The sequence below is a fragment of the Diceros bicornis genome, chromosome 10, assembly GCF_020826845.1.
Source record: "Diceros bicornis minor isolate mBicDic1 chromosome 10, mDicBic1.mat.cur, whole genome shotgun sequence".
In the NCBI taxonomy this organism is placed as follows: domain Eukaryota; kingdom Metazoa; phylum Chordata; class Mammalia; order Perissodactyla; family Rhinocerotidae; genus Diceros; species Diceros bicornis.
In genome coordinates, this window is record NC_080749.1 from 69,219,670 (window position 1) to 69,245,840 (window position 26,171).

General features: G+C 39.5%; 1 protein-coding gene across 3 annotated transcripts in view; it reads left to right on the plus strand.

Moving 5' to 3' along the window:
• Positions 1–2,216: 2,216 nt before the first annotated feature.
• INPP1 (inositol polyphosphate-1-phosphatase) overlaps positions 2,217–26,171 on the plus strand; it is a 34,706-nt gene continuing 10,751 nt past the window's right edge. Inside the window, exons 1-2 of one of the 3 annotated variants that reach the window (XM_058549431.1) lie at positions 2,217–2,369; positions 23,701–23,968. In XM_058549431.1, coding sequence (XP_058405414.1) covers positions 23,765–23,968 — 204 coding nt within the window. In that variant the 5' untranslated portion in view covers positions 2,217–2,369; positions 23,701–23,764. Of the gene's footprint in view, positions 2,370–8,948; positions 9,230–23,700; positions 23,969–26,171 lie in introns of those variants that run through there. The other 2 variants (XM_058549430.1, XM_058549432.1) reach the window with 2 other exon arrangements.

Here is a 26,171-nt window from a genome sequence, read left to right on the forward strand (position 1 = left end):
ACAATGTCTATTTGTATGTTTCTAATAATGGGCATATTTCTAATATGCAATGTCAAATTATCTTCATTATTTTCTAACATGCATATTATATAGATACAGTCTTGATGACCTCATTTTAGCAATAAATATTTAAAATTACCACTAAAACATCCCCAAATGAGTAAACTGACCTATCCTACCACATACGGTAAATTGAGTTACAAATTCTGTGATGTTAGCAAGTCCCACAGGGAACTGTGTAATCAGGAAGATCTTTTGTAATAATTATGGCCTTTAAACTCTTCTGGGTTTCCCTAGAATTGTTTGTATGTATGCGTACATGTGTACATAGCAATAATAATATGTAAGTAGATTAAAATTTGTTGTAAAGTATGCATACACTTCCTTTTGATGAACATTAGATTCCTTAAAATTTGATATTTATTATGGAGAACACAAATAAAATCAAATGAGTGTCAAGATAGTATGTTTTTCCCCTCATATGGGAAAACTTTGAGTCCTTTCCAGCATCACTTTTATATTGTTCTGGTGTTTGTTGGTGAGGCTTTCTACTATTAATGTCCTATTGGCTTTCCTGATGGAAGATAAAGAAAGAGCTAAGGAAAGAGAAAATTCTCATCCCATGATATTAGTGGCAAAATCAATTGAAACTTGTATAATTTCCGCCTACGTTTAGGAGCACAAGAGTCACTTAGAGCAAAAAGATAGCAGAAGGCAAGACAACATTTGGTATGTCTTTTTAAGATTCTAAGTGGATGAGGAAGGTTAATGCTATGAAAGGTATATGGTAAATGGTAATGTTCAAGATTTCTTTTTTTCAAGTCTTAAGTTTGACTTTAACAGGAAAAACAACAACAAATTAGAGACAGCTGCTGCTGAATGCTGATGTTCTCCTAGACTTTGGAGTATGTTGAGGTCAAAACCTCCATACTCACCCAGAAGATAAGACTGTCTAAAGGGATGGAGAGCAGGAGACCAGACATGGCAGTGGAGAAGTGAATGGTGACTGGGAATTCACTTCTTTTTCCTTATCTTGATATCAAGCAACGGTCTGCAACTTTCATTTAACTCCTTGGTCCTCACGGAAGCATCTGCTGAACCGCATTTGTTGCTGTTTCCAAGATAAAATTTAACCATATATGTCAGGTAATATATTTAACTTTTCTTGTGGAAAAAGAGGGGGAAGATGTGCATAAAGAAAGAAACTATGTGAAATAAGTACAAAAAAAAATACAACCAGGAGACATGTATATGTTCTAATTTTCCAATGTTTTCTTTCCATTTATCACATTTCATTTGTGGAAACTTGAGACTAATCACAATAAGCAAACATTTCAGTGTCAGAATATTCTATAAAAAAAACTCGTGAAAAGAATTTAGGATCAAAGATTCATTGTGTGATGGCATTTTGAAAGCTAAAATTATTTTTTTGTTGTAAGGTATTAGGAGTAATAGTACAGTCCCTTATGCTTAAATATATTTAGTATGTCTCCAAATATTACCTAAATAATGAGACACTTTATATATCACAGAAGGAAGTTACTTAACGAATTAAAAACACAGTATAATCAGCACATGAGAGATCTACTTCTTGTCTCCTCTTGCCTTTCCAGTCTCTTGTTGGCTGAAGTTTTTACCAGAATGATTTGGTAATGTGAGGTGTGGAGGCAACACAATGGGTGTGGTTTAGGAAAAGAATTTGATTCTGTGTATTAGACACTTCAAAGAAGACTTGTCAAGTTCTGTTTTTGAATGCTTAAGAAATTAAAAGACTTTTAACACACTATACCCTACGAAATTAATTTCATTTTCATATTTGCCGAATAACATCAAAAAGGTAGAATACAAAATTAACAGTTCTAAAAATAATGTAGGCAAACTTATTCCTAAGCAAAACACACAAAAGGAATAAACAATCAGAATGTAAATATTCGAGAAAAGAAAGTATGCAATAAAATGATTTTACAAACTAGAGTATCAGGGAGGATCCAACAATTAGTTGATTTTAGGGTTTTCTATGGATAGCTAAAATAAACGAGAAAATATTCAGGAAAGTTTAAGAATTGAAGGAAGTGACTCTGATAATACGCCTGCTCCAGAGGGTAACCTTTGTACTGCACAGCAGAGAACTCTACACCTAATCAGCAGTGGCTGGGCTGGGCTGGGCCCTTTACTAAGGAATGTTCAGATGAGGCGCAGGGGAAGGCAATCCAGTGTCCCTTCCCTGAACTTTTTGCTCTCAGATTTCCAGCCTTTAATTCACTTCAGACAGAAGGGAACTCAGATCCTAAGAATCCGTATACTTCAAGGCTTTGACATTTACTATATTTTACATCTGGGAATTCAGTAAGCAACATTTCTGTGGAAAGGTAAGTGAGAAAAAGATAATTCCCCTTTTATGAAGTTTAACATATGTACACTGTGTGTGTGTGTGTGTAGAGTGTGATAGAATAAAGATAAATACTCAGACCCAGTGAAACCTTGTTAGAGACAAGCCTATACTCCCATGCCTTGGGAAGTGACTATAAATATATCTGCATGACTTGTTCTAGAAGTGTATCCTTTGCTTGTGATATCTCAGCTACTTGTAGTCCTCAATACTACATTCAACTCCCCCTAGTTTATATAGTTTAATAAACTTGCACTGGTAACTTAAGAAAAACTCAGAGCTTTAAATATTTTATAACAAATGTTAAGGATTCCTTCCCAGATCTTTTTTAAAAATCATAGATATGCTTTGTTTTCATGAGAGTTATTCAATCTTTTCTAAGGCAAGTATAAATGATTTATATTAAGTTAATGATTTAAAGGAACACAAATATAAGATTGTGCAATATGGTGCTAGGAATCTCTTACAACTAAATCAATTCAAATCTAGTCCTTTTGTGGGTAACCCACATTTTCCTGTATTTGTTATCCTATGGTCAAATCATTTGTTACATATGCCTAACAGAAGAGATGTAGGTGGCAAATGCTGCAAAACTCATTGTAACCCAGTGAACTACAGTTAAACCCAACTTCAGGTTTCCAGCAACTGATTTCAAATTATGAGGTGTGGCAGTGACAGCTGTGCAATGTTGATCTATGTAACAGCAATTGGTGACTTCAATGCTAGTTTAATATGACTGAGTAAAGGATATGACTGAGTCTAGAAAGACTGTGAGAGCTGCCTGCTGACGCTGCTACTATTGACCCTTATTCTAGAGGCCTTGGCTAATGTCATTAAAAAATCATATTTCAAAGGAATATTTGGTAATGTGGCAAAATACTCATATATGATGATTAAACAACAGTTTACAAAACAATATGTTTAGTAATATTTGTAAAAATAATACACACATACAAACAGAGAGAGGATAGAAAGTTATACTCGAAAATGTTAACAGTTGTATTATTTGGGGTGAGTTTTGTTTCCTTCTTTATATTTTTTCACATTTTTTCAGAGTTTCCACAAACTTTTCTTCACATGGCATTAATTTTATAACCAGAAAAAAGTCAATTAGACATAGTTAATAAATTTCATCTGAAAGCATAAATATTAAGAACATTTTGAAAAAGTGAATTTTGGGGGAGAGTTACCCTATTGCTATTAAAAAGCTATACCATTGGCACAGTAATCCAAAGGAGGATAAATGAAAGAAAATAGAGGACCCAGAAATATGGCCTTAGTGCATAAAAGAACTTAACATATGATGCATTGGTCATCACGGATTAGTGGGAAAAAGATGTTTGTTCAATAACGCTGTCAGAAAAATTGGCTAGATATTTGGGGAGGAAATCAATTTAGAGCTTCTCAAAATAACTTCCAGATTATTAAAGACTTAAATCTTAAGAATCAAATAGTAAAAATATTAGGAGAAATATAAGTGAATATTGATCTGATCTTTGGTTTAAAAAGAATTTCCTAGGCATAAAAACAAAGATCCATAGATTTAACAACATAGAAAATTTTAAATTTTGTAAATAATAAAAACCCTTCAATAAAATTACAAGGCAAACTAAGAAAATTATTCATAACAAATGTGACAAAGCGTTACCATACTTACTCTAATGTTAATTGAATTAAATAAGATAAATAACAAGACTACAATATTGCTGGTCTGTCAGCTCCGTGAGGGCAGAGGCATAACTGTATTGTTTACCTTTTATATCCATTAGCATAATGCCCAGATGCAATACAAGGAATTAACACATATTGAATGAACAGAGAAATTGTCAAACATGAAAAGGCAGCTAAAAAGGGCGGGGAGGAAGAGGAGAAAAGGAAATATAAATGGCGACCAAGTGGACATGAAAAAAAATTCTCTCATTAATAACAAAAATGCAATTAAAACTATGATGAGAAATGAGGAGAGGTTTTTTATTTGTGTGTATTTGATAATTGATGCGGTAATGAGATAGGCACCATCATTCACAGTGAGGAGTGTTTTGAAGGGCAATTGGCAAAGTCACATTGTTGACCATGTAATTCTAGGAATCCAACCTAAAGAAATACAATAGACCCCTGATATTTACAAGAATATATCTCCTAGACTCTTGGACTCTCCAAATCTGTGGTTTCAAACTGTGTTCCAAGGAGCCCTTGGATTCTGCAGGGTGTCCCAAAGTCTGCCTCAAAGATGAGGAAGAAGTTTCCCCTAACTCTGCGTGTGACTTTTATCTCATTTACATGTTGACTTGATATAAGAATATTTTCTTAAAGATTCCACTGAAAACATCAAAATTTGACCACCACTATACTGTAGTATATGATTTCTTCAATTTAATGCAATGGAGTGTTACTTCTCAAAAACTGCTGGAGAAGTGGAGAACAATAGTCAGAGTGCTACATTCCCAAACACGGGCCTCACAGTTGGTAATTCAAATTCCTGCTTCAGGAAACTTGTAAATCATTCTATAATTACTTTGCAAAAAGTCAAAAGCTCAGAGGTAAAATCTGAGAATATCCAGGGCCTGTTGCATAAGAAATAAAAGACTTGTGTTCTATGATGTTCCCCAGTGTTCTTTAATATATCAGTCTGTCCTAACAGGAACCAACTTCCACTCAGAGATTTCAACAGAAGAGATTTTATTGAAGGAACTATTTACAGAAGTTCCGGGTTAGGTTTAGGGTTGGGTAAAGGGAAGCAACATGACATGGAGACGACAAGAGACATGGAGGTACCCAGGCTCTTGCAACAGTAAGAAGCTGTTACCACTGCCAGGACTGAAAGGATAGGGGGAGGAGATCAAATTAGCAGAACAGTGGAGGGGACGCTGCCTTGCAGAAGCCAAAATCAGGAGGTCCAAATCAGGAAAAGAGGTGAGAAGAAATAACCCAAACTTTTCTTTTTCTACCATCCAAGCTATTGTTGATGTCACCCATTGGTCAATCCTACCTGGAAGCCAGATGGCAAGAGAGCCCAGAGGCAATAGTCTAGAAAGTTTTGCCTTCCGAGGCACAGAGTTTACCAGCGAAGGATGGAAAATGGATCTGGCAGACAGCAAGGAGAAAATGACCAGCATACTTATAATAGTGAAATGTTGGAAACCGAAATGTCCAATATAGGAAATGCTTAACTAAAAGATGGTATCAACCCTTCTCCAATTAAGTAAATAATGGTACTCAAAAGACCATTATATATTCAGGGAGCACAGAAGAGAGAGAGACCAACTCCACCAGGGAGAGTGGGTTCAGGGAAGATGTTCTTACATTGACAACTAAGGTGCTTTGTTGTTGCCCAAGAAGTTTCTTGTATTTTTGCTTATTACAAAAACTTATTACAAAAACAATACATATTCATTAAAGGAAACACATACACACAACAAAAAACCAAATATCTACAATCGCACCCCACCCCAAGACCACTATCAACATCTTCGTGTGTTTATCTTTCCAGATCTTTTTCTATGCATATACACACGATTACGTTGTATAGGGGATGATAACAGAGATATCTTTTTGTGAACGTATTTTTCCACTTACTAAATCATGCATACTATTTCATGCAATAAATATCATTCTGTAACTTTTCAAAACTTTTTAAAAACTTGTTTCCTCATATTTGGTTGTAATTAATTTCTAGCCTCAGACATTTAGTTTGCTTTCTTTTTTCTTTATTACTGAATGCACTGTGATGACCTTCCTTGTAGTGTACTTTTTATCCACATTACTGCCCTCAGGCAAATTTCAGGCCACAGCCTGTTTTTCTACAGACCTCAAGTTAATAGCTTTCATATTTTTTAAGGGTTAAAAAAAGCACACACACAAAGAAGAAAAGCAACAGAGACATATGTGGCCTGCAAAGCCTAAAGTGTTTACCATCTGGGCTTTTATGGAAAACATTTGTCAATCCGTGTATTATGAATTCCCAGAAATGTAATTTCTGAGTCAAAGGGTGTGAACATTTTTGAGGCTTTTACTGCATTCTGCCAAATTGCCCTCCAGAAACACTGAAGCAGTTTATGCCCTTCTCAGTACTGAGCCTGGTCATTCACCATGCATCCTGCTTCAAAGGTCTCTGGCCCAAATCACTACCTCTGAGTATTCTTTTATTCTCAGTCACCTTGACAGTGCATTATTGTTTTAAGTTTTCACTTCCCTTAAAAATATATTTGACCATTTACATTTTTCTTTCATGACTTAAGTAATTTACATTTTTGCCCATTTTTTTAAACAAGATATTTATATTTTCTTTGTAAGATCTCTTTATTAAATAAGGATGTTACTCTCTTATCTTTCATATATATTGCCAATGTTTAAATAATTTTTACTTGTCTTTTAGTTTTTTTCTGTGGGTCTTTTTGAAGAAAGAAGTTAAAAATTCTATAGTCAAATCTGTCACTTTTTCTCTGTAATTTTGCCCTTTGTTCCAAGCTTGCTTTGAGATTAAAAGCAGTTCACTTATATTTTCTCCTTGCACTTTGAGGACTTTTAAAAAATTTAAATCTTTTAATCCTGCTCCAATTTAGTGTCTGAGAAAGGTTTTTAAAGCATGAATAGGTAATATAATATGAGTCATATTGCTAAGTTCAAATTTGGCCTCACCACATACTACGTATTTGAGTAAATTACTTAACCTCTCTAGTTACAGTTTTATTCTTTATTAAGTGGAGATAACAGTAATACCATAGTGTTGAGGTAAGAATGAACAGCCATAAAACACAAAAGCACTTAGCATAGTGCCATTAGCTATTACAGCAGCCAGAGAATACCCTAGGCGAAAGAAATAACATGTATAAAGGTACAAACGTATGAAACAAGTTTGTGCATTTAGGAAACTAGATGTGGTGTGGTAAAATGAGGTGTCAAGTGTGAGGGGCAGGGTTGACAGATGGGAGGGGGAGATGGGCCTTGAAAGCCATGCCCAGGAGCTTGCTCTTGATCTTATCAGAGATTGGCAGCCAATGACTGCGTTTAGGCAAGCAAGAAACCCATTGAGATGTGTGAGGTAGGATGATCTCTATGGTAGTAAAGTGGAAAATGGACTAGATTCATATCGCAGTATGAAAAACGTCACAAAAATGGCAGTCCCCTGCTCCAGCCTCCCCTCCCCCAATTCCTGCTCCCTAAAGGCAAATTCTTTCACCCCTAATTATTTCTTCTGGTATCTGCCTCTTTACTTCTAAATATCATGTTTAAACTGTTTCTTGATTTTGCTGTCATAGATACAATTATGAGACTAATTAATAAACAGCAGCAACGGGGATGGACCCAAAAGATGAATCTGACAGAGAAGATAGAGTCAAGCACACTTGCTAGTGAGTGAAAGCAGGGGAATGGGATGGGGTTGGCGAGTGGAGCTGTCTCAAGTTAGAGACCACAGAAGCAGGCTGGGAGCAGAAAGATGAGTTCACTGTGGGAGCTGTAAAGTTTTAAGCACCACTTCCTGGAGTATGACAAGTTGAGTATTGCCCCAGGCTTCTGTCTTGGTGGTTCCTCACTGCCCTGAGGACTGAAGTGTTGACCACTTAGGAGCCAGTCTTGGGTGGTTTGGGAAAATGTAGATGAGAAAACCTGCCAGCTGGAACTCTAAGCAGAGCTTCCAATTGCATATCATGGAATGAGTTACAAGTATGTAGATATTGGTCTCCTTGGCCCTCCAGGTGGAAGGGCCCAGCCACTCCCGCCTCTTCTGTTTACCCCATTCTGGGCCTTGCAGACATGGTTATTTCCTAGGTGTGCCATGAAGTGAAAGGGTGTGTGAAGCACTGCTTTAGAAGGCCCAGTGCACTCACAAACAACATTCAGCCTGCTGGGCCAGCTGCCAGGCCTCTGCACGCAAAACTTTATATTGCCCTTTTTAATTTCTACCCTTCCCCCCATCATCTCCCCTTCCTATCCCCACCCACCATCCAAAACCATCTTTAAGGAACACTAAGTACCACAGTTTAAAGGGTTGAAGAGAGGAGTTCCCTACCCATGGTGTGCTTCCTGTCAAGGTGGCCCACACCTTGTAAGGTAAGCTCCCAGGAGACACTGCTACGGTTTGAAGAACAACCAGCCCACTTGACATTTCTATTAGAACAATGGGACCCGATTGCCACCGGCAGCAGGCCCATCTTCACAGCTGCCAACCCGTCCGTCAAACCCGTAATCCCCAAAAAAGAGTGCGGAAGAATGGAGGAGGAAGATTCTAAAAACGAATTTGTGGGCGGCTACAAGAAAAGAACAAAAACAGTGGATTAGGTGACCCTAGAGCCCTTTTCTTCTTGGCACTCCCCTCTTAATCATCACGCTCCACTTGTGACGTCGCAAACGCCTGGCTCCGGCAGGCGTGGGATGCCCTCGCCCAACCCGGGAGCCTCGAGGCGTCACCGCGTTTCCACGCCGCGGTCCCGGGGGAGAGGCGGGGGCGGCGGCCCGGCGGATGCTGAGGTCTGCGATCCAGGGCGGAGCGAGGCAGCGCGCCAGCCGGCCTCGCCTTCCCCTCCGATGACCGCCGCCGCGCTCCCCGCCCCTCGCCATCGGGCTGAGCCTGCGGCCAGACGCCTGGCGCCCCTCTGCTAGCCTCCCTCGCCCGGCCACCTCCTCCTGCGCATTTTCCTCCTCCTCCTCCTCCTCCCACGCCTCTTCCGTTTCTGGAGGGGAAGGCTGCAACCTCCTTCTCGGCTCCGCATCCCCGGCTTAGGTAATACGTTTTCCTGCTTAACGCCCCCCTCGCCGCGACGCCACTGCGTCCCTCCTCCTCGGATCTGGATCCCCGGGCTGGGCGAACAGCCCGCACCCCATCGCCTCTCCGGACCCTAGGTGAGTAAATTTGGCCTGGGAGGGCTCCTTGCCTCTCCGCCCGGCCTGCGATGACCTCTGTCCGCTGCAGCGAGGCTGCCGCCCGGCCCACCCCGCCCCGCATCGCTGCTGCAACCAGCCAGGCGGAGGAGCTCGCGGCTCCTGCGGCTCCTTCGGCTCTGCAGAAACGACCTGAAAGAAATAGCGAGTGGGAAGAAAGATTAGCAAACAACTAAAAAAAAAAAAAAAAAAAAAAAAAAAAAATCAATCGTTAGCATTTCTAGGTCGTAGAAGCTGGGATCTGGCAGTTGTCGAGAGCGGTGGCCCAGGTTCAACAGGTAGATGGCTGAGCTGTCAGGCGCCCCTTGGTTTTGCTTTGAGAGGTGCTTTTTTTTAAGTGTCCATAGTTGTTGGCTGCCGCTAGTGACCTACTAGATGAGTGTAAAATAAACATGATGGGACTATATTTAGAAAAGTCTACCTCCTTGCTTGTAATTCTCTGCATTTTGAAAGGTGGTTTTGTGAGATGTGCATAGTTAGCTGGTGTAGCCAGGGTAGTAGGTGGGAAAAAATATTTAACATGGGTTTGGCTGAATCATGTATACTGTTAGACACAAAGAGCTTGAAAGAAAATCTCTAGAGTATTTAGTACATTCATGAAGAATACGTGTAAACAATCAAGGTGTGTATTTTGGAGGTTTCCAGTTTTAAAGCTAATTTTAAGGCGTTGAATAAGCAGAAGTTTGCCCACTGTGTGAATGGTGTTCACTTCAGAAGAGCAGTGGGTTAAGGCTGTATGGACAGACTACTTAAGTGCATCTCACATGTTGAATAAAACATTTTTTGGCCCTTTTCCTGTGATTCCTAGCTTTGAAACCAAAGAAGTTGATAAAGATCAGCCCTGCTCAGCCTGATAATAGTCTAATGATGAAAATAACCCCCTGAACTGCTGTCAACTGATGAATTAGCTAAGGACCTCAGTTTTACCTTTTAAAATATGGAATATAAGGGGAAAAATAAAGGCAATGGAAGCGTTCATTTTTTCAAGACAGATATTTGTTTGCATTCTTATTTAGAACCTACTTTATTTTTAAGCTTTTATGGATTTTTATACTACTCTGGCAGTTAGTTCTTAGTTATGAAGAGCATTATGTAAGATACGTAAAGTTACACATTACTTTTTGCGTGGAATAAGCTACCATTTCTTTTCAAGCTTGTGAACTAAACCACCACTTGCTTGGAAATTGCAGCTTGGACTCGTGCCATTTAATGTGAAATATTACAGATTTAAATTATAGCTATCCTTGTGGTCCTGAAAATAATGAAAATTTGTCTTTTTTGACATAGAAGGCCTGTGAAACAAAAGTTATAAAGTTATTCATTGTATATGTATCTCCTCTTTTATTTCTGTCTCTGACAGCAATTTGAAAATGTCTTATTCTATATCATCTTGTAGATAAATTTCGTAAAAGATAATTATGTTATATAAAGTGATTAATAAAAATGAGTGTCTTCATTTATTAAAAGTAAGGATGGTGTATATGAGAACTTTTTCTGGATGTGTGTCCTTAAATGTCCTTCTTAAAATATTTTGAATCTTGTAATGAAGCTAATAAAATCCTCTACATTGATGTTTTTGTCTGGTTTGGAGTTTAGAAATAAAAGCAGAATTGACAGCACTTTGCTACCCATCTCTCTGGATTAGTGTAGAATAGTGCTTCCTAGACTTGTCTAATTTTAAAAATTACCTACAGTGGTGGGCGAGTGTGTGGGGGGTGGAAAATAGTGGTTTAAAAAGATTCCCAGGTTGCAACTTGGGCCTTCCTGAATCGGAATTTCTGAGGGAAAGAAGATATTGAAAATAGGCCAAAATGATAATATTTAAAAAGGGCAAATCAAAACAAATGAAAAAGGCAAGATTGGGAAACACAGGTGAGAAATAACTGTTGCTGGAATGAATAGCTGACATAACCTGTTAGCATTCCTGTACATAAAATGTTCTTAAATGGAAGCTATGGTTTTACTAGTATGATGATGTCACCCATTTAGCAAGTCATTTATTCCTTTTGTAAGCAAGCCTTCTGGTTATTGAGCACTTTTTTGTATTTAGTCTCTTTTACGTAGTGTGCAATGTTAATTCAAATCCTTTAATGTTATAAAAGCATTTTATTAATGAATTTTAATGCAGATTACTGTGACTAGTAATCCACAGCAAAATATTGTACCCGATCATTTCTCTTTCATATAACAGATTTGTTTGTTACCTCTTTTGTGTTCCTAATTAGGGAAGACAAGCATGCAAATTTTAATAACTTATTTATAGCTTTTATTAAAATGACCCAACTCCATCCTAAAAAGAAAAAAAAAAACTTTACCTGGGCACAAAGCATGGTCAATTATATATAAAACAAATTAATAAAAGAGAGTATTAAACATCTATGAAATAATTCATTAAGATGAATTTGCACAGAGTTTCCTTTCCTTCTCTCTTCATTCCTTTTCTTTTTTTTCAAAGGTGTGGGGGGTTGTTCGCTTGCTTGTTTTTATTTAATTTTTCATCAACTAAATATTTAAAATCTCCTAAATTAATTATCCAAGTTTAAATTAATGTAAATATTTGCTAACTTTATCAATAGATACTTAAATTTTTTTTTTCCCTTCCCAAAACCCCAGTACATAGTTGTATATTCTAGTTGTAGGTCCTTCTAGTTCTTCTATGTGAGCTGCCACCACAGCATAGCTACTGACAGACGAGTGGTGTGGTTCCACGCCCGGGAACCAAACCCAGGCCACCAAAGCAGAGCACGCTGAAATTTAACCACTAGGCCATCAGGGCTGGCTCTTAAATTTGTTCTTTTCTTTACTGAGTGATGATGGTTGGTTTCCCTCAATGCTAATGAGAGTTATAATTAATGGCAAAGGAGTTAAATTCAAATGACCAAAGGAAACTGTTGTTTTAATATTGTTTAAGGAAACTCTAATTTAGTTAAATTGATGCCGTAATTTTTCATTATCAGTAGCTGTTTAAATAGGATCTGATCTTCCAAGTTCTAGAGAGCCCCTCTAGTTAGTTCTTGGGAATTTGCAAGAATCATGTATAATCACATATAATCCCAGTTTGATCTGGGAATAATGAAAGGTCTATTTTAAAAATATGGCTGATTGTAAACTTCATGAATAGCAAAGAATAGGAGAAACAGAAATAAAGAATCAGATCAAGAAGATAAATATTAACCAGCTTAGACATTTATCTATGGTTGCAAGATTAGTAAGAATGCAAGAGAGTTTAGTACATTTATATATTGGTGTGGCTTTAAGAGCTGTTTATATCTTTTTAGTACTTTGACCTTTTCAAGTAAAAGGTACTATAAATATTGTTTTATCAGTTTGTGTTCCTTTAATGGCAAATGTTACTTTCAGTATTCTATATTGCTGTATTCCACATTTGTAAATATCAGTTAAAAATAAACATTTGTCCCTACAAAGTGGAAGTAGAATGATAAGAGATATACTGCTAAACCCAGTCTGCCAAAATGATACATAACGTAATCTATGACCTTTGCTTTTTTTTTTTTTTGTGAGGAGATCAGCCCTGAGCTAACATCCGCCAATCCTCCTCTTTTTTTTTTGCTGAGGAAGACGGCCCTGGGCTAACATCGGTGCCCATCTTCCTCTACTTTATATGGGACGCCGCCACAGCATGGCTTACCAAGCAGTGCGTCGGTACGTGCCCGGGATCCGAACCAGCGAACTCCGGGCCGCCGCAGCGGAGCGCGCGCACTTAACCGCTTGCGCCACCGGGCCGGCCCCTTTGCTTTCTTTTTTTTTGTGAGAGAGATTAGCCCTCAGCTAACATCTGTTGTCAAGCCTCCCCTTTTTTGCTGAGGAAGATTGGCCCTGGGCTAACATCCGTACCCATCTTCCTCTATTTTATATGTGGGACACCTGCCACAGCATGGCTTGACGAGCGGTTCGTAGGTCCACATGTGGGATCCGAACCTGCAAACCCCGGCCGCCGAAGCACAGTGGACGAACGTAACCACTATGCCACCAGGCCAGCCGTTTGCTTTGCTTTCTTATTATAATATTCAGAGAATATATTTTAGATCGTGTAATTTATCATTGCAGAAATAAATAATAATAACCATCTTCTAAAAAGCTCTGTAAAGAACTTTGAATCACATTTTCTAACTTGTAATCCTAAAATTTGCATAATGAACAATCCCTTACAGATTAATTTTGTTACAAGAAAATCCTGTTAAACATGTTTATCTTTAATGGAATGAAAATCAGTCAGTGAACTTACAGAACTCCCACTGTATGTCATGAGGAGATGGAAAAAATGTGTATCCTGTTCTCAAGGAACTTATAGCTTATTAGTGAGAGAATTGTGGTGCCCCAAGAGCTGGCTTGGTTGGGGGGCTTAGCCCTTCTCAGAATGTTCATTAACCCCTCCACCCACACCCAAATCTCTGTATGTAAAGACGCAATCTAAGTATTAAAAACCAGTGGGATTGCTGTGCAAAATCACCTTTTATGAAGCTAGGGTGAGGTAGACTGATCAGCTTAGAAATGGCATGTATGTCATTTAAAGGTTAGGAAGGAGGGAGGGAGAAAGGTTAAGGTTAAATAGATGGATTTATATATCCCATATTTAATGTCTTTTCTTATGAAACAAAATTAAACTTACTATTTTTGGTTATTTAATCAACTAAATTAATCTTGTCAAGATAGTTCACCTCTAGATGACAGAGCATAATTTCAGATTCTGAACAGTTCCCTAGTGGTCTAATAGCTAGGATTCCAATTTTGATTTGGTGCTCAAAAAATGTAGTTCAGTGCTAGTCATCCAGATACAGCTTTGGTTTGTTTTTGTAAATGAATACAGTATATATGTAGACTTTTATATAAATAAATATGGGCCCACATGCCTAACAGCACCTGGGTAATGCTGATAATATCCAAGTGCAATAAACAATATGGCAAGGATGAACTCTATTTACAAAGCTAAAAGGAAATTCATCAGCCAACACATATTGAACACCTCTGAAGTAGGCACTAAGAGTCATAAGAAACCACACACGTTTAAATCTCCTGCCAGACAGAGCATAGATAAACAAACCAATGGACAATGTGTTGGAGAGCTGGGATCGAGATTTGGCCTGCTCTGTTCTGCCATGGCCAGGTACCCAAGATGAAGGAGAGTCGGGAATGGCTCCTGGGGGAGCCAACTGTTGAACTGACTCTCCTCTACACAGACACACACACACCCCTTTTATTTATTTATTTATTTATTTATTTATTTATTTTTTTATTTATTTGTGAGGAAGATCAGCCCTGAGCTAACATCCATGCTAATCCTCCTCTTTTCTTTGCTGAGGAAGACCAGCACTGAGCTAACATCTATTGCTAATCCTCCTCCTTTTTTTTCCCCCAAAGCTCCAGTAGATAGTTTTCCGTCATAGTTGCACATCCTTCTAGTTGCTGTATGTGGGACGCAGCCCCAGCATGGCCAGAGAAGCGGTGCGTCGGTGTGCGCCTGGGATCCGAACCCTGGGCGCCAGTAGCGGAGCGTGCACACTTAAGCACTAAGCCATGGGGCTGGCCCCACACACACCTTTTAAAAAACTTTTTTTCAAATTAGAAATATGTACAGAAAAGTATGCAAGTCCAAAATGTATAGCTTGATGAATGTAACCATCACTCAGATCCAGAACATTACCAGTGCCTAAAAGCCCCCTTCATATCTTCCCGTCAATAACCCCTCCTTCTTCTCCAAGGGTAACCACCATTGTGACTTCTAACACCACAAGTGAGTTTTGCCTGTTTTTTAACTTCAAATAAATTAAATTGCACAGCATATATCTTTTGTGTCTGACTTCTTTCACTCAACAGTGTGTTTTTGTGAGATGCATCCACATTGTTGCCTACAGCAGTAATTCATTCATTCTCACTGCTGTATAGTATTATGTGACTATGCCACAGTTTATTCCATTTTATTATTGATGGTCTTTTGGGTTATTTCTAGTATTAGGTTATTACAAATCATGCTGCTCCTAAATATTCTTGTACAAGTCTTTTAATGTATATGTGTATGAATTTCTGTTGGGTATATGTCTACAAGGTAAATTGCTGGATCATAGGTGATGCTTATATTCAACAAATTACAAATAGTTTTCTAACATGGTTGTACCAATTTCATTCACACCAGCATTGTATTAGAGTCTCATTGCTCCATATCCTGACCAAAACTTGAAATTTTCAGTCTCAAATTTTAGCTATTCCACTAGATATGCAGTGGTATCCTGTTGTGATTTTAAGTTGCATTTTCCTGATTACTAATCAGGTAGACTGTCTTTCCATATGTTTATTGGCCATTTGAATATCCTCTTTTGTGAAAATGTGTTCAAGTTTCTTGCCCTTGAGCTGATTCTGAGAAAGTGACTTGACACATTAGGGATGGAAGGCAGGAGGAAGGGCATGTCAACCGGATGGAACAGCATGTGCAAATTAATGGTCTGCCCAGAGCATGGGAGTAAGTAGACAGATAATGGGCAATCAGCTACTAAAATGCTAAACTTAATCAGAGCCTATGAAGTGATGACAGCAATATCACACAGATCAAAGTAAGATAACACCAAAAAAGTACCAGCAGTCCCATACTGTACTACTTAGTGGATTCTGAGAAATCTTTGACAGTCAAATACCTGAAAATTGAACAAGGCTTATACATTTGAAGGACAATTTCGTTTCCAGTGAGCTAAAAGGTAGTATTTGTAAGGCCCTAGTAATTCTTGTGGTCCAGTTTCCCTCTGCCTAGGTAATCAGGTGAGCAGATGAGCATCTCAGAGGGATGTCAGAGGACGCTACTCTTGGCAGGTTGCACTTCAGCCATCCCTGGTTGCTCCAGAAGTTGAGCAAATTGAGCCCCCGACATTTTGTATGGGCCCACTTGTGTTCCCCTGTCCCTTCTGCCAGGGCAGCCTCCATTCTTTAAACTACTCCTTAAAGCAGCCCTAAGTATGGAGCAAAAGGGAAGGGGAACGAGGTCTGTGTTTCCCCTACAACAGCAATGTGAGCTAAACAGAGCCTTGGCCAGCCCCTCAGCCTGTGCCCACCTAGGGACACTCCTGGACAGCTCCACTTGCTTGAGAAGTCACCACAAACACCTTCTTGTAAAACACCCAGGTATTTCATGGAAGTCCGGCCTTTCCCCCCAACAGCAATAGCTATCAGGCAGGGCGACCACACAATAGCTTCTAATCGCCAGTCCTTGGGGGATGAGTGGAAGACTGGATTCAGGATATGAATGGTGGGGCTGGGCTGGAGTCATTGTGTAATGGGCAAAAATATGTGCTCGGTGGAAGTAGCAGATTATCTGCAGGAAGAAAGGAATGTCAACGGGAAATGCTTTGACCCAGTTGCCTATTCATTAGAGAGCAGTTCTGTTTTGTTGAGGGCCCTCAACTGTGTTGTCACACGTCTGTCACTGTGAACAACAAAAGGGCATGGCCAGCTTCTGGTACAACCAGGCTCTGCACACAAGAATGGACACCCTTGGCCGTAGAATATCCACAAAATCTCCTGACAAAATACCCCCCCCTTGGCAGGATAGTGACCCTCCCAAGCCGTCCATAAATGGTCTACCATGAAGCCAGAGTAGCCTTGCAGCCTCCAGGAGTCAAAGTTTCCACCCAGATGCCCAGAAACTGAAGCAATCAGAACTGGCCTGCATAAAGGAAATTTATTCAGGGTCATTCTGAGAATTACAAGTAGTTCCCAGTCTTTTGGATTTAATGGACTGGTAAATTTTCAAAAAAGATTTCAGTGGCCCATATAAAGTTGCCAACCTCTTATTTTCTCAAGTAAGGACATGTGACTGTGGTTTCTGTGAAGTTGTAATTAATGGTCATAGCTGTCATTTGTTATCTGCTATATGCAAGTCTCTGTGCTGGGTACTTTTCTAGAAATATCTTATTTGATCTTCACAATGTCCCTGCAAGGTAAGTGTTATCCTCATATTACACATGAGGAGAGAGGCTTAGAGAGGGTAAGTAAATTACCTGATGCCACACAGCTAGTTAATGGCAGAGCCAGGTTTTGAACCCAGGTCTATCTGACTCTAAAACCTGTGTCTTTCCCACTACACTGTTTATCATGTCTGAAATATGTGTAAGTTATTTAGATATGATTTTGAAAATTCTGGTGTTCGTTCTGATGAGATGATGGAATGGTCATCTCATTTCTTTTTGTCTTTGTAGAGAGATTTGGCCTTTCAGGAAAAGTCTTAAGAGCATTTTTTTTTTCTGACCTACTTCGATTTATTCAATATTTCTTTAACTGGATGTGAATATTCCACAAAAGCTAGAGAGAATATTTCTATCTAACATTGTGATACAATCTTATGTTAAAATATAGATATGCATTTGGTCTGAGATGGTGAGGAATGTAACTTCTTCAAACCTGTTCTGCTCAAATGTAGCTTGAAATAGGTTGTCACAAAGCAAGGCTTATGAGAGGTTATTTCAATGCTTACTGCATCGTTAATGATTTGGCTCTTAAAGTGACCACATAAATCAGGAAGAGAACCCTACCCTGTTTTTACTATTTGGCCAGAAAATAAAAGACAAAGGAATAGATTGTGTTGGCATTTGCTAAGATTATCAAGGTCTCTCTTTCAGGGGAAGTGTTGTGAGCTGAATTGTGTTCCCCCAAAATTTGTATATTGAAGCCCTAACCCCCAGTACCTCATAATGTGACTGTATCTGGAGATAGGACCTTTAAAGAGGTAATTAAGTGAGGTCATACGGGCGGACCCTAATACAATCTGACTGGTGTCTTAATAAGAAGAGGGAGAGACAGGGAGGCTAACGCACAGAGGAAAGGCCATATGAGGACATAGCAAGAAGGCAGTCATCTGCAAGCCAAAGAGAGGGGCTTCAGGAGACACCAAACCTGCCAACGCCTTGGTCTTGGACTTTCAGCCTCTAGAACTGAAAGAAAATTAATTTTGTTGTTAAGCCACCCAGTCTGTGGTATTTGTTATGGCAGCCCTAGCAAACTAATACAAGAGGTATTAGATGTTCGGCATGAGCTGAGCCCCCTGCACTGATGCCATGACAGCCAGTTAAGAGAGACATCAGTAGAACGTGATGGGTGAGCTTTTACCATCCAGCAAAGACAGTTTGCAGTGAGACTGAGGACCAGCTAGGAGAACAGTTTTTTTGAGTAGAAGGGAAGTCAGGTGTCAATTAAATAGTGATTTGTAATAGTCAAACTAGCCACAGCTTTCAGTGTGTGTTTCTCTACTTTTTACTATATAATATACCTCATAATAATAACCTGCTTATGATTATTTATCCAATAATTACTCATTTCTTCCTTTAGTTAGCAGCTAACAATTTATGAAAGAATTTTATTGGCTAGACTACCGGCTAACAGTGTGGGCTTCTGCCAGCTTGGCTGGGCTTGGATCTTGCCCCAACCACTTCCTAGCTGTGTGATTTGTAGCAAATTACTTAACCTCCTATGCCTCAGTTTCCTGTAAAATGGAGATAATAGTACCTTCTTCATAGGGTTGTGTGAGAATTAAATGAGTTAATATACATAAAGTGCTTAGAAGGATACCTAGCATGCAGTAAGCACCTAATAAATGTTAGCTATTACTGTTTTAACTTGGGCCTATCTCTGCACATGGATAACTGATGGCAGAAACATTGCACCTACGTGGTTCCACCAAGATCATCTGCCACCAGGTGCCAGCCCCCCCAAAATTGCCAGCATAGTGTGAAAGAAGAACAAGCAGCATGAAGAACAGTAGCTGTTAAATCTCAGTGTTTAGCATCATCCAGGAAGCTGACACAAATACAGATTCCTCCGCCCTGTCCCCAGAGATTCTGATCCACTAAGTTGGGATGGAGCCAAGGAATCTGTCTTTTTAGTAGGCACCTTGGGTAATTCTGATACAGGAGGTTCTCAGAACGTGCATTAAGAAATACTAATCAAGGGGCAGGTCTGGTAGCATAGTGGTTAAGTTCATGCACTCTGCTTTGGGGGCCCGGGGTTCGCAGGTTTGGATCTCAGGTGTGGACCTACGCACCATTTATCAAGCCATGCTGTGGCAGGCATCCCACATATAAAGTAGAGGGAGATGGGCATGGATGTTAGCCCAGGGCCAATCTTCCTTGGCAAAAAGAGGAGGATTGGCAACAGATGTTAGCTCAGGGCTAATCTTCCTCACCAAAAAAAAAAAAAAAGAAAGAAATACTAATCAAAAGGAATTTCTTCTATATTCAAGGCTATTGTTATGATAAATGTCATAACTTACCAATCATGAGTCTACAATAATTTTCATTTAGAGTATTTGAAATATTTAAATAAAACTAACAAGTCAATAATGAGCTTGCAAACTTGTGTGTGTGCGTGTGTGTGTAAGACTAGCCCTGAGCTAACATCTGTTGCCCATTCTCCTATTCTTTTGCTGAGGAAGACTGGCCCTGGGCTAACAGGCATGCCCATCTTCCTCCACTTGATATGGGACGCCGCCACAGCATGGCTTGGTAAGCGGTGCGTCGGCCGCAACAGGGAACTAAACCTGCGAACGCTGGGCCACTGAAGCAGAGCGCGCCAACTCGAATTTAACCACTGTGCCTCTGGGCTGGCCCCTGCAGTCTTGCTTTTAAAAATCGTCTGAAAGATAATTTCCCCGAGTGTTAATAAGAGCTATTAATAAAACTGAAGAAATTCTGTATTGGATGTAGCCCACAGTTGCTCTGTCGACAATGTATCTCAAGTTGAGTCATTCAAGGTGAGGATGCGTTGTCCACTGCTCCCCTCGGGGTTGTGGCCTGCCTGAGTGAAGTGGGGACAGAGAGAGAGACAGAAGTAGCTTACAGAGGAGCACAGAGAATGAGGGTTCCATTCGTTTGGAGGAAATGGTCCATTCAGTCAGAAAGTAGCAGGCTAGCCATGCAAATTAATTAGAAAGTCTTGCACGTTGAGGAGAAAGCTGTGAGAGATTTTTTTTTAAGGGAGCTGGGACCCTGGAGAAAGGTAAATAGCTGAAGAAGAGCTGGGTTCTACAGGATGAGAGAGAAAGCTTAGTCCCAAGCTGAAGTGGGGCGTTCTGCCTGGAGCTTGACAAAACACGATAGTGTTCCCTAGGGTCAGAAGGAAGAGTGATTAAGGTTGAACTCGGGGATAATTTTGGAACTGAAAAACTTTGCGTTATGACAAATTCCTGAAGTTGGTACACCTGCTAATTAGAGGCTGCAGTTCATAGCTGATATTTCTTTCCCAGGGGTCAAGTTGCAGTGCTCAAGTGGGGTGAGAATGGTCATTACTGAGGAAATAAAGGTCCCATCCGAAGGGCAGAAACCGCTCGATCCCTGGGGCAGCTGTGTGGAAACTTATCAAGGCTAAGACGGCGAGCTTTCCATGTGAGGGAAGAGGTGGGGGTGGTTCCCGGAGCTTGTGGCCGGTGTGAGTAGCTCACCTGAGCGTTCTGACGGCTAATCATAGGGGGAGTTTCTGGGGTAGCCACAGTGTAACAGTACAGTGTTTCTTTTAGGGAAAAAATTTAATTGGTTTTAACAAAATTGAGTGAAAAATGACGATACTGATATTGTTTACCTAGAAAGCTTTCAAATTGGACTCCTTAAAATCTTCGTGCTGTTTTTAAGATAAGCAGCTATTTAGATACTTGTGGTTCATTGATTCTCTTCCCTTCACTTATAGCCTCAGAACATTTACTAAGAAATCAAAATTATGGTTATTGAATTTATACTCTTGGGACTTGTGTATTCTACTAAGATATGCATGCATCCATGTGTGTATATATTATATATAACTCATAATTTATAGCATACAGATGCCATAAAGCATTTCTATGTCAAAGTGCCCCAGTTATATTAATGTAACTGTTTTTCTTAGTGTTTAGGTTCAAGTCAACCAAAGTGAATCTTTGAACATATTCATTCCAGAAAAAAAGGCATTTAGGTAGGCAGGTGTTTCTGTTTAGTCTTTAACTCCATACTCTGTACCACCTGGCGGCTTTTTGTGTTATTACCATAGTACCACTTTGTTTGGACAGTTGTCTCCAGGAATTGAGGAATTCTTGTCCTTCGTGCTTAATTATCCGAAGTTAATTTAAAATGCCATTTCTAATTATAAAAGCAGTATATATTTGGGGCCGGCCCGGTGGTGCAAGCGGTTAAGTGTGGGCACTCTGCTGCGCTGGCCCAGGGTTCGCTGGTTCGGATCCTGGCATGCACCGACGCACCGCTTGGTAAGCCATGCTGTGGCAGTGTCCCATATAAAGTGGAGGAAGATGGGCACGGATGTTAGCCCAGGGCCAGTCTTCCTCAGCAAAAAAAGAGGAGGATTGGCAGATGTTAGCACAGGGCTGATCTTCCTCTCACACACACAAAAAAGCAGTATATATTTATTGTAAAATATTTGAAGATTATAGAAAAGCATAATGAAAAAAAGCCATCCACAATTCCAGTACTCAGTGATAACTACCATTAAACATCTGTTTAACTACCATTAAAACATCACCTACTAGTCTTTCAATCTCTCTCTCTATATATGTATATAGAGAGTATATGTGTGTATATAAACACAAAGTGGTAACATACTATCATATTGTATATATGGTCATAGGTCGTTTTTCCACTTAACATTACAACATTAACATATTTCCATTTATTAAATATTCTTCAAAAATATTTTAATGACCGGGGCCGGCCCGGTGGCGCAAGCGGTTAAGTGCGCGCGCTCCGCCGCGGCGGCCCGGGGTTCGATGGTTCGGATCCCGGGCGCGCACCGACGCACTGCTTGGTAAGCCATGCTGTGGCGGCGTCCCATATAAAGTGGAGGAAGATAGGCACAGATGTTAGCCCAGGGCCGTCTTCCTCAGCGAAAAAAGAGGAGGATTGGCGGATGTTAGCTCAGGGCTGATCTCCTCACAAAAAAAAAAAAAAAAAAATATTTTAATGACCATATAGTAGTCTATCTTATATTTTACCAATGGTTAAAATTATTTTCAACATTTTGCTACTGTAAATAATATTAATCATTCTTGTGCAGAAATATTTTAACTCTGACTATCTTAACATAAAATAAGGTAAGACTGGAGTTACTGGCTAAAAGGTAGTGACAGCTCTAGGGATCTTGATATATTTATCTCAAGTTGCCCTCAGGAAACACACTTGGTTGCATGCCTATTAGCAGAGTATCAGCACCTGTTTCATCACAGCTTCTCCAAGAATGAATGTTTACTTTAAAAACAGCTTTGTTTATCTAATAGTGAAGGAGGCTGTCTCATTGTTTTAATTCACTTTCCTTTTATAACTATTGAGGTTGGACTTTTTTTCTCATGGTGGTTGACTCATCATCTTAAAAAGATAGCAAATTTTTCAGCAAACTTATTTAAGACAAACCAGCTATGACAATTCACAGTTAACTCCATTGCATTGACATCTTCATAGTTGTACTAATTCTCAGCCTCTTAGAGTCCATTAAGGGAACTTTTTAAAAAAGAAATAAACTGTCGATTCTGATAACAAAGAGCGTGGGCTTCTGTGCAAGACCTATTTTGAGCCCTGCCGTTTAGTCTTATGTAACTCGAGAAGTTACTTAACCTCTCTAAGGTTCAGTTTCCTCGACTGTAAAACAGGGCTGATAATCCTCACAATAATAAGATAGGAATTATTAAAGCTTTCGATAAAATGAAGTTACTATGCAAAAATGAGAAATGTTTCTCTCTTAATTGCAAAATAGATACAGTAGCTATACCAAAGTATGATTGCATAACACTTGCAGAGCCCGATGTTTTCAAATCCCAATAAGTTGCATGTTTTACTTCATTTTATTGTTTAAACTTGGTAGAAGAGCAGCACAGAGAGTGGGACTTTTTTTTAATGGGGGGAGGTGGCTGGGAGCTTGCTTGGGCTGCTAGCCCAAGAGTGGCCTCAGAGTCTTGCAGGACACAACAGTGCTTGCTAGTGTGGTGCTTAGTCTTTAGAAAGTGCTAAGGACCAGGACTAATAAGATAAATCCTCTCCCACCTCTCCCTTCTTAGGGTAAAAGAAAGAGCACTACTTCAATACCGCCACTAAGCCCGTGTGGTCATTCTAAGGTCGTTACAAGAATTTGACTTTCCTTTTAATACGGTGCTTGTGTGTCCACCTGCCTGTCTGTTTAGGGATTTATAAATATACTGTAGATTCTCAAAGACGTTCTTTCACTGAGAATTCAATTCTTTGCATAATGGACTTTTGAGGCTATAAATATTTAAGATTTAAAAAAAAAATGTTTCAAACTTTAGATGATCTCGAGTCTTCCACACTGAGGATGAGACTGTGATGTAATATTAGCTGTTCAGCCGTGCTGACCAGGTTGGCTGCCAGATGAGTTGTTAGTAGTGTGCTGGAGCATCCTGACCACACTCTCTGAACTGCTTTCTCTTTCACATTCTTGTACTTTTCCAGCTGACGGCCCAGAGGGTGGGTCCTGATTCCACCAGCAGCTGCAACTGAACAGCAAGGTTCAGAAATGTCAGCTATCCTCCGGGAGCTGCTCCGTGTCTCTGAGAAAGCTGCCAATATCGCCCGGGCGTGCAGGCAGCAGGAAGCCCTCTTCCAGCTGCTGATAGAAGAAAAGAAAGAGGGAGACAAGAACAAGAAGTTTGCAGTTGACTTCAAGACCCTGGCTGATGTACTGGTACAGGAAGTTATAAAACAGAATATGGAGAACAAGGTAAGAAAGGTCACAGCCAAGGTAACTGCAAAATATTTGTCCCCTGTGGTTTTTGTCCGCAGATAGAATAGCATGCCTTTTCCTTTCTTTCTCCCTTCAGAATACGAGCACCTTAGACCCAAATAAACACCTTGGGGTGCCCCCCTACACCTTGTTTTGAGTACAATATTACTAAGATGTTCATTGCAGAAGAATTTAAAAAAGACAGAAAAGCAAATAAAAATCATTCACAATTTTAAAGGTAGAGAGAAACATTTTGGTGTAGAACTTTTTATTTATTAATGAGTTTCTTTTTAATAAATAATACATGTTCTCTGGAAAATAAGCAAAAATAAGAATCCTCTTAATCCCACCACTAGAGAAAAGCACAGCTATGTTTTGCTAAATATTGTTAGAACGTTTTCCCTCTATGTGTATGTGTGTGCGTGGCACATTTAATTTATTTCAACAGAAATGAGAACATGCTGTTCTATAACCTTTTTTTTTTCCTCACTCTCTATATTAAGTTCCACCTTTTTGACATAATCATTTATCTGGTGGCTGCCTCTGTGATGGGCTCATACAGTCCTGGAGCTTAAAAGTCCCCCTTTATTTTAGTAGAAAAACATTGTTTATGTTTATAACTAACGATGATTGTGATTCAGGTTTCTTAAGCTGACTGGGGAAGAGAAATTATATTCATAAGTATTAATAGCAAACAATAGCACTAGCAGACACTTATGAATGCTTACTGTGTGCCAGGCACTCTTCTAAGGGTATTAAATATATTAATTTATTTAACTCTTATAACAACTTTATGAGGTAAGTGCTCTTATGCCAATGTAGTGCATGAGAAAAGGGAGGCGCAGAGAGGGTAAGTAACTTGCCCAAGGTTACTTAGTGAATTGCAGGGCCAATTTTTGATCACAGGCCAACTGGCTCCAGAGTCTGTGCTCTTTGCAATATTACATTGCCTTTTATATGAGCTAATAATTACCTGCTTTTTTAGATTTGGAAGGATAGAACTTTATGACAGAAAGCACTACAAAATACTAGAATAGTTTCCAAGAAATTCTCAAAATATTGGGAATCATTTAGAATTAAGTGAATTCTTGACCACAGGCAGGAAGAGAGAATAAAGGACTCCTTGAAATCTCTACAAACTATACTTTTTCATGCCCTATAATATCTGGCTCCAATAAACCAAGTGAAGCAAGTTTATTTTTGTTACTGATCAAGATAATTGGGTGCAAAGGATGGTTGAGCAACTGGATTAGAAATGTATCAACGTTAATTTTTTTTTTTTTAAGATTTTATTTATTTTTACCCCCAAAGCCCCAGTAGATAGTTGTATGTCATAGCTGCACATCCTTCTAGTTGCTGTATGTGGGACACGGCCTCAGCATGGCCGGAGAAGCGGTGCATCGCTGCACGCCCGGGATCCGAACCCAGGCCGCCAGCAGCGGAGCGTGTGCACCCAATCGCTAAGCCATGGGGCCAGGCCTCAACGTTAATTTTTATGGGCTAATGTTTTCCCCAAAGCATTATAACAAGTTCAGGCAATTGTTCATTCATGAAGTATACGCCAGGACTTATGAACAAATAAATGATATTCACTTTTGGCTGTATAAAATATCTTTGTTTCATGCCCTTTACGTCCTGCAGCCTCAGAAACAGGCCTTTAAGCAGGCCTGGGAGACTGAGCTTCAGCCCTCGATGAATAGGCTCGTTGCAGCCCCTTTTGACCTGCACTGCTCTTCATAAGAGGAAAAAATAACAAGTGGTTGTGGGCACTATTAAAGCTATTGACTGTCTGCTAATGACTGAGTTCAAATATTCGAAGCTCTTCCTTACTTTTGTTCCCTGAGAACATCACGCATATCATAATTTAATACATATTTTGAGAAAAATTATCTTTACTACAGAGAGGATCAGAAGCAAAGTATATCTGAAACCTTCCTGTCATATGGAGATGAGAGAAGATTCTTACTTAGCTCCATTCTTTTCATCAATAAAATATTTCCCTTCTTTTTTTGCTGTATTACCTTCTTAGCCTGAAGGCTAGTGATACCTCCAACAGCTGCAGGAAACACACCTGAAAATGAAAACAAAATCTAATGTTATCCTCTAATCCCTTCTCTCCAGTCTCAAGTCATAATTTAGGTACTTGGTCAATAATATTGACTCATATAAGCTACTAGGGTGCTGCTTAAGAGCAACAGTT